We start from the raw sequence: 9269 nt of genomic DNA on the forward strand, positions 1-9269 counted from the left end.
CAGCAGCAGCAACATGTGCATCAAACATCACGTGTGAGCAGAAGGAGAATCCCAAAGCCACTTCCTGTGTGGAGACTTTTCATGTGTCGTCTATGTGCAGCTGCTCGTGTTACTCTGTGTGTGTTTTTGTTCGTGATCACGTGTCCGATTCGTTGCACGTGCTTCGTTCTTCTTCTGTGGTTTTGATCTCGTACCTGCTGCTCTCCATCTCCGCCCCTTCGTCCGAGCTGATCTCGATGCTGAACATGTCCTCGTCGGCCGAGTAGTCGCCGCTCTCCTCCCGCCTCACGCTGTCCGCCCGCGACTTCCTCCTCCTCTTCCTCCTCTTCTTCATCAGGCCGGTCTCGGCGCCGCCGCCCAGCGAGCCCAGCGTCTGGATGGAGGGCCCGGAGGTCTTCAGCAGGCCGGAGCTCATCATGGCCTCGTCGGACAGGATGGGGGACGTGGCCAGGTAGGACGGGACCACTTCCTGTTTGGAGGGGACATAAGTAAGGTCACACAGAGGTCCAGGTACTCAAACACGGTACTTCATTACACTGCTGAGGTACTTTAATTGAGTATTTCCCCGTTCTGCTGCGTTCTTCTTTCATCTTTCTACATCTCAGAGGAAATTATTGGACGTTTTATGCCACTAGATTCATCTCATGTTTCTTATATACTATTGTTGATATTTTAACATTTTTTAAACTTTTTTTTTTTTTTTTGCATTATAAAAATATTATTGATCTTTAGTTCTTAAAGATCTTAAGAATATTTTTATTTGAAATATTTCTAGATATATTTGACATTTTAAATATAAAAATTTTACTTAAAAAAAAAGTATGTTAAATTGCAGTTTACGTTTTTTTTATATAAAATATTTTCTGAGGTTTTTCTGTATTTTTATACAGATTTTTGTTTTGTTTTCTAAAACTTCTTTGGTCATTCTTGATGTTTTCTGGTTTTATCTTTACTTTTTTTTAAAAATGTTTGATATATTTTTAGATACATTTCACATTTTTCTATTATTATTATTATTATTATTATTATTATATTTATTACATTTTGTATGTTTATATTTGGCTTTTTTTTTTTTAAGATTTTTTAAATTAAAATTTCAGATTTTTTTAGAAGTTATTTGACATTTTTGACTTTTATTTTTTTTTAGATTAATTAATCAATTGATGACCAACTCACAAATTAATCACAGATATTCTGATGATACAGTTTTTTCTGGTTTCTTTACTTCTTGTGACACTAAATTGAATTTTTTTGGACAGAACCAGACATCTTGGACTTTGGGGAAACACTGAATCCAGAAAATAATCAGCTCATTAATCAGAGATGAACCTGGACTTTTACTTTGATTTAACTACACTTTTGCTGTTGATGTAAGTTGATTTCACTTGTAGGGGAGTTTTTATCATCTGAATACTTTCCATCCAACATGCAGGATCTTTGTGTGACTTAAAGCAGTTTTAAATGCAGAAATCCTAAAAGTCTTCATTCACTGAAACATTCCAGCTGTGTGGTGTGCAGCCTGACGGGTTAAAACCAGACATAAAGTCTAACATAAACCCCTCCAGATCTAAATCTTCACTGCTTTTGTTTGGAAACTCAAAAACAGAATCAGTTTGGCTCCTTCTAGGAAAAGAAAATTCTTTCCAGGAGTCTCCTGCAGTCAGAGTCTGAACTGGTGGAAAAAAGGGGAAGAAAAGGGAAGAAAAGCTGAAGTAGGAGGAGATGATTTGTGGTCTGACTTCACCGCCTCACGTTTTTCCCTCCATGTGCCAAGAAAATGGGAAACAAAGCTCCCTCTTCGTCCTCCTCCTCGTCTGCAGGCCTGGAATCTGACACCACTCGGGGGAGAACACAGCAGCTTCGACCTCCAGCTTTGCGGCTCCACACACTGATGGAAGCAGTTTATTCTGGCAGAACGTGCGACTCAGCTCTTTCCAAACCGCCTCACGTGAAGCTTTTTCCTCTGAGCTCCTCGTGGGCTTCACAAACACAAAAACTGCAGGTAAAAATAGACAAGCGGAGGGTCCGACTGTTCACGAGCCTGTTTGTGAGCCAGCTCTGTCCTGAATGTAGGTCAGGAAGCCCGGCTCGGTAAACTCTGCCTGCAGGACCAAACAGAGCGCCGCTGTTCGTCCAGAAGCTCCTGAGCCAAGTCTGCTCCGTGGTGGGATACCGTCGTAAACACGGGCGTGTCCGGAGTCCTTCGTTTGAATCGATGAGGCCTGTTGAAGGGCTGCAGCTGTTTGAAAAACACTCGTCACTGCCTGGTAACACGTTACCTGATCGTTTTCTGTCTCCTGCACAAAGAAAGCCTCCCCGTTGTCGCCCAGCTTCATGTGCAGATCCACCGGCTCGCCATTGATCTCCATGTCGACCTGCAGCAGGAGACCAGAGGGAAGGTCAAGAAACCAGAGCAACAAGACCAGTTTCCTCCTTAGAGGCAGTGAAAAACTGGAATCTATATCCATAAACATTAAAGATTCAGGAAGTTTTGCAGCATTTAAAACTTAAATTTATTGTTTTTAGTGATTCTATTTATTTTCCAACACTGATAAATTTTTATGTTTTACATTGTTTTAACATTTTTTAAAAAATATTTCTACATTTTTAAAAATTATTTATTTTCAATATTTTAAACTTTATTGTAATTTTTTAAACATCTCTTTATTTTCTTGGACAATCAACTGATTTAAGATTTTTTTTAAATATTTTTTTTATTTCTATACTTGTTAAATATATATTTTCATTTCATTGTTTTTTTTGTTTTTTTTAACATATTTTTTTGAAAAACATCTCTTTATTGTCTTGGATATTCAACTGATTTAAACTTTATTATTTTCAAAAATTGTATTTGTTTTTAACATTTAATATATTTGACATTTTAAATATACATCTAGAAAAAAGATATGTTGACTTTTTTAAAAAAAAATAATAATTTGATGCTTTTTAATTTAATTTCGGATTTTTTTTAATACTTTTTTTTTTTTTTTAAACAGATTTTTAAAATATTTTTTCTGGGCTATGTAACTGTGTATGTCGTTATTGTTCTGTGGTAGTTCTATGTTTTTGTACTGGCTCAGGGACAACAGATGCAAATTAGCTGCTAAATATGCAGCAATTTCTTTTAATTGTGCACCGTTCCTGCAAAATAAATGAATAAACAAAAACAAAACAAAGTCTGACATTTAAGGCTTCACTTGTCCTGAGTAGAAACATTTGGTTAAAGGTGCTGCATTGAATTTTGTAAATAAAATAACCCTTTATTTTTTTTGAGCTCTCTCTCCGTCCTCGTGCTGCAGGACTTTACAAACAGAATAAACTCTGAGTTCTGGTCTCACCACTTTCTCTCTGGACCGCAGGACACCCATCTTGCCGAAGCGAACGTGGAACGGCGAGCACTGCAGCGATCCATCGGGCTGCCGCACCACGATGACGTCGATGCAGCCGGACAGCGTGGCCGGGTTCAGGCCTCGGTAAAGCTCCTTCACCTGGACGAACACCTGGCCGGCCAGCTGGCCCACGTAGTTCATGGTCAGACGGGTCTGGAGGAGAGACAGGAGACGAGATTTAACAAAAACACTTTTACCTGCACTGTAAAGACTTTTAAACAGCTTTAACTCCAATAATTTAAAGTTTTTTTGGTGTTTGTGTGTAAGAGTTCAGCATCAGAACAAAAGCCCCGTTAATGCGGTTTGGATCACACGGCGCCGACCTTCTCCGTGTTTACGAGCTGAACTCTGTGGAATCTTTCGCTCCGTCGGTCGGTTACAACATCAGGACGAGACAGAAGCTGGTTTCTGCCGTCTGGAGTCTGTCCGGCTGTTTCCACCCAGACTAAAGAGGTCAGAGGTCGGACCGACTCGGAGCGGCCGTCCCGCTCGACTGCCGGTGATGTCACGACTTTTCCACGATGCTCATTGGCTGAGTTCAGACCACAGAGTCACGAGAAGTTCAAGGACACTGAAGGACGAAGCTGAAGACGTCTAGATGTTGTTTAAACTGTGAAAATTTGGCCAAACAGTGGAAAACTTTACCTTAAAAACTGGAAAAATAACAGAATTTATGAATAGTTTTGAGCAACGGCCGACGTTTTTACAACGTCTTTAGTTTAAACTCTTTTGGAGCAAAGAATTTCTGTCCTGATGAGTCCTTAAAACGTCTCCTCGGTCTGGTTCTTGAGGCGATTAGATCAAAGCGAACATAAAACATTCCACATCTCCACTTGTTTCTCCACCAACAGCCTCATAATTAAGGTTAAATGGACGCTTTTGTCTTAAAATTATCTCCAAAATACCTTCAAACATCCTTTATTTTGAGATCAGATCCGTTCTGAGCAACATCTGGCACCAGAGTTTCATCTTTTCTTACATTAAAGATGATCTGAAGGTGTTCTGTAGATTACTTTAAGACAAACGTGTTTATCTAATGTTAGTTTTGCAGAAGGTGATGGAGGTTTCAGTCATACAAACACCTGAACAGCAGCTCAGGGTTTCAGGATTTAGACGTTTTTCCCTCCAATAAACACGTGAAGGAACTTTTTCTGTGCATGAATAAAGACGTTTGCAGCATAAAGTGATGCAGAAAAGACACAGATTTGTGCATAAAAACCTCGTCAGCGGCTCCTTTCTTCCACATTTCTGTTTTGTTGAGTCCCTAAAATGCTTTTACAGTCCGACTGTGATGAGGGACACGACCTCCTGCTGGATGCAAACTAAGATCTCGACTCATTTTTCTACCAGCAGCCTCATAATAAACAAGACCCGAAGGTATTTTGAGGATTATTTCAAGACAAAACCGTCATTTTAACCTAATTTCTGCAGGAACTGACTGGATTATTGAGGTCTCTGTGATGCAAACACCAGGTTTACCTCATATGTCTGCATTCTGTGTTTCCTTTTCCATAAACAAAGTCATTCACAGCTTAAATCGAAGCAGAAAAGACACAAATTGATGCATAAAATCCTCCTCAACGGCTCCTTTCTTTCACATTTCTGTTTTGTTGAAATGTATTTACAGTCAGGTTGTTATGAGGGACATGATCTGTTAGAGGCAAACATAAAGTATTCTGCAGACAGATAAAGGTTTTGACTTGTTTTTTCTTCCATTAACCTCGTCATAAACAAGATCTGAAGGTATTTTGAGGATTAGTTTAAGACAAAAGTGTCATTTTAACCTAATTTCTGCAGAAACTGACTGGATTATTGAGGTTTCTGTGGAGGTTTAGCTGCTTTCTGTGTTTCCTTCTACATGAATCAATGCATGAAAACTTTCTCTCTGCCTTCCTGCATCTTTAAAATCTCTCTGAAGCGGACCAGGGTCCCGACCTCGGCTCGGTTTGGCCCCTAAATGGTTGCAGAAGCAGGAGGAAGGACGCCAACACGTCCTCCTGGATCCGTGTGAACAGCAGAGGAGGCCCCGGCCCAAGATGTGGGGCCCTAATTTTAGAGCCTCTCTCATGAACGACCTTCACTGTGGTGAATAATTAATTGAATTTTCCACCGAAGCATCGAGTTACACACTTGTGCTGCTGCTGCTGAGCGAAGCAGCAAACACAGGAGTTTTGGTGCAGACTAAAAATAGACCGTCTGCTGCTGCCAGAGATGAAAGAGGAACGATCAGCGTCTGAGCTTCAGCAGTCAAACCAACCTTCACTGAAGCAGCAGCAGCAGCTTTTAATGGATTTACAAGCTGCACAGACTTTTGTCTTTAAAGCCCCACATTTCTGCACAGACATCTGGGCTCATATGGCAGCACGTGTGTCTGCAGCTCTCTCACATCTACAGCGGGAATGAAACGCAGAGGATGGAGGTAAACAGCTGACTCATCCCCACAGATGATCAGAGTCAGACAGGCAGCTGCAGGTAGAAAACCAGGAACATACCTCGAGAAGTGACAGAATAATCCAGCAGCTCTAACAAACACACACACGGCGGCGTTTCCGTCCTCAGACCCCGACAGCAGCGGCAGCAGCAGCAGCGCGGCTCAGCGCTCGGAGCTCCGCTTCACGCGTAAAGACGCACCATCGGAGCCGAAGCGTCTCCTCCTGTGACTGACTCCGACTCCGCTTCAGCCCGCAGCTCTGGCACTGCACGGTGACGTCACCCGCAGCCCGCCGGCCAATCAGAGAGCAGCTGGGTGAGTTGGGCAACGCGAGCAGCGGAACAGCTGAGCGGGCGCGTAAAAGTGTCGGAGCTTCGTGGCATCTTCTGCTGGACGCTGCGCTCATTACATCACCGCAAACATCCCGCAAATCTGGAGCAGGAAGGTGGTAAACAGACGCAGAGAGAGGCCCGTAGATACTTTCAGCGCAGCCGTGGAGGAGTTTTTGCGCCACTCCTCAGCTCTGTCCTCCACATGATCACAAAACAAACTGCGTTTATCGGCTGACAGAAGCAATTAAAGCAGTTTTCCAGCTGCCAAACCGAGACTGCAGCGCCAACATCTGGTCTGAAATGGTACTAATGCACCAAAACAACAGCTGATTTCACTCACGAGGCTCATGTTCAGAAGATTAAGTTGAAAACTAATTTATAAATCACGTTATTGGGCCCAAACGAGGATGTCTGGAGTCTGGTTTTAATGTTATTTTACATTTAACATGTAAATTAAAAGAATGAATCACTGTTTTTAAAAATACTCATTTATAAAGTGGACATTATTTAAACCTTTAGCCTGAATTTCATAAAGTCAAACATGTGAATTTATTTATTTTTTTTTGTGATTTTAAAAGATATGATCTGTAATATAACAAAACAGGGAATATTTTTTTTACATTTTTAAATCATAATATATTTATTTTTTTCTTTTTAGAACACACAAAAAAGATTTAAATACAGTAAATAATTGTGCAATTTTAAACTAAAGATGTTTGATGTTATGCTGAATTTATTCATTTATTTCCACAGTGAACGTGTAAATTAATCTGTTTTTTTCAGTGTTTTTACTTTAAATTAACTAAACAAGTTAAATCTGTAAAATAAGATTTTTTTTTACAGTGTGGATGAGAGAGACGAATAAAACAATAAAATACAAACATTCAGCAGCACAAGCAGTCAAACATCATAATAAAAATAAAAATTAAAATAGACGATAAGCTTTTGGAGGAAGAAAGTTTTAAAACTTTACAGAAGCTTCTAGTCACTGATTTAAGGAGAAAACTAAAGAGCTGACTGAGCAAATGTCTGTTTGTGGGTCAAATTAAAAGCACATAAACTCTTAGAATCCATCAGACATTCAGCGTTTGGACCCTCACAGCTCAGAGAACACGTTTCCGGTTTCAGAAGCCTCAGGAAGGTGAGTAACCTCCAGCCAACAGGTGACAAACTGTCTGAGTGTTTCCACCCAAGCGGCCCAGCGGTGAGGTGATCCGTCCGACCAATCACAGGCCGGCCTCAGGTCACGTGAGCCGTTAGCTGTTTGAACAAGATGTGGTTCATCAGAGCTGCTGAAGAACCAACAGCAGGCTGAAGAAACAGCTTAAAGCTTTAGCTTAAAGTGCAGTTAAAACACTCTCAGGTTGAAGTTAGTGGATCAAAATAAAAGATGTGTTCATCAGTAAAGTTCCATCTGGAGTTATAATTTGCTATAAAACTGCAAAGTGAAAAAAAAAAAAAGTTCAATGGAGTGTAAAGGAAATACTAAAGAAGAATTCATGGGATCTTTTCTGCTGCTTAATTAAACACATTGTGAGATTTAAAAAATAATACAGTTTATTGATAAGATGAACTTTAATGATGTTTTTAGGGTTGAAATTATAAAGTTCAGCTTCATATTTGGAGTGATTTAAACTCAAAGGTAACTTCAATCAAATCAGCTCGATAACTTTATTTTTTAGTCTCCTTTCCTTCCTACTGAACAACTCATTGTGTCCATAATCACAGTAATCAGGTAAAGAACACTTTGAAATGTCCTCATTAATTCTGATCATTTTTATTATTATCTTTATGGTTTTCTGCAAGGTGGATCAGTGGTTAGCACCGTGGCCTCACAGCTAGAAGGTCGCCGGTTCACGTCCCGGTGAGGACACCCGGGATCTTCCTGCGTGGAGTCTCCATGTTCTCCCCGTGCAGCGTGGGTTCTCTCCGGGTTCTCCGGCTTCCTCCCACAGTCCAGAAACATGCTGAGGTTAATTGGTGATTGTAAATTGTCCGTAGGTCTGAATGTGAGTGTGCTTGGTTGTCTGTCTCTAAGTGTAGCCCTGTGATAGACTGGTTACCTGTCCAGGTGAACCTGCCTTCACCCTGAGTCAGCTGGGATAGGCTCCGCCCCCCATGACCCTAGTGAGGGTTAAGGTGTCGACATGATGGATGTTTAAAGGTGTGTGATGTCTGCAGGCATTAAATGAGATAAACTGAAACTAAACACACTGAAGCTACAAACCGACAACAACACACACCACCAACACACACCACCAACATACACCACCAACAACACCATCAACACACTCCACCAACACACACCATCAACACACACCATCAACACACTCAACACACACCACCGACACACACTCGTATCCGTCTGTGAAGCTCGTTTCTATTTTTGCTTCGTTCAGAGAAGACAAAGACGCTCTCTGCTCCTCCTGCCGCTGATCTTTTGCCCTTTCTGAGTTCCAGATAAACCGTCTGCAGAAACCATCACAGCTCGTGCACGCTCTCACGTGCACGCTCCTGCCAGAGCTGCACGTGAGGCTGCTTCACATGAAAACACATCTGACTGTTAAGATGCACGAAAACAAGATGCAGGTTTTCTAATAACAAACCGGTTAAGAACAACACTGATGTACTTCACTCTAGCACTTCCTCGTAGCTCTACGTTCTCCTTCCATCATCTACACCTCAGAGGGAACGTTCTACTTCCTGCTCCTTCTGGCAGCTTTTAGAGACACGATGGATAAAAGAACAAAGTTATAGACTAAACCAGAGAATCCAACTGTTATCGTGACATTAAATTGAAAATTAGATTAATTCTTTTATATTTGTTAGATATTCTTATGTTCATAAAATTGTGTAGCACATGTTCCCCCTTTTCAAATGATTGTTTTTCTATATTTTATAAATCTATATTATATATTGTGTGATTGTATAACATATATTGTTTTTTAAATATATTTTTTTTTGGATATTTTTCAAATTTTTGTTGGCTTATTTAACGTTTAAAAAATTGATTTTATATTGTTGAATATTTTGGAACATATTTTTAAACATTTTTTAAACACATTTGACATTTTTAGATTTTTTTTCTATTTTCTTTATGACTATTTCTTGATGAAT

General features: G+C 40.3%; 1 protein-coding gene across 1 annotated transcript in view; it reads right to left on the minus strand.

The window, feature by feature from the left end:
* LOC103360437 (phosphatidate phosphatase LPIN1) overlaps positions 1–9269 on the minus strand; it is a 26520-nt gene that overhangs the window by 10964 nt on the left and 6287 nt on the right. The window contains exons 2-4 of the mRNA XM_008286186.1: positions 3339–3542; positions 2280–2375; positions 195–469 (exon numbers count right to left, since the gene is read on the minus strand). Coding sequence (XP_008284408.1) covers positions 195–469; positions 2280–2375; positions 3339–3542 — 575 coding nt within the window. The remainder of the gene's footprint in view (positions 1–194; positions 470–2279; positions 2376–3338; positions 3543–9269) is intronic.

The sequence above is a fragment of the Stegastes partitus genome, unplaced genomic scaffold (genome assembly GCF_000690725.1).
Source record: "Stegastes partitus isolate 25-593 unplaced genomic scaffold, Stegastes_partitus-1.0.2 Scaffold439, whole genome shotgun sequence".
Taxonomy (NCBI): Eukaryota; Metazoa; Chordata; class Actinopteri; family Pomacentridae; genus Stegastes; species Stegastes partitus.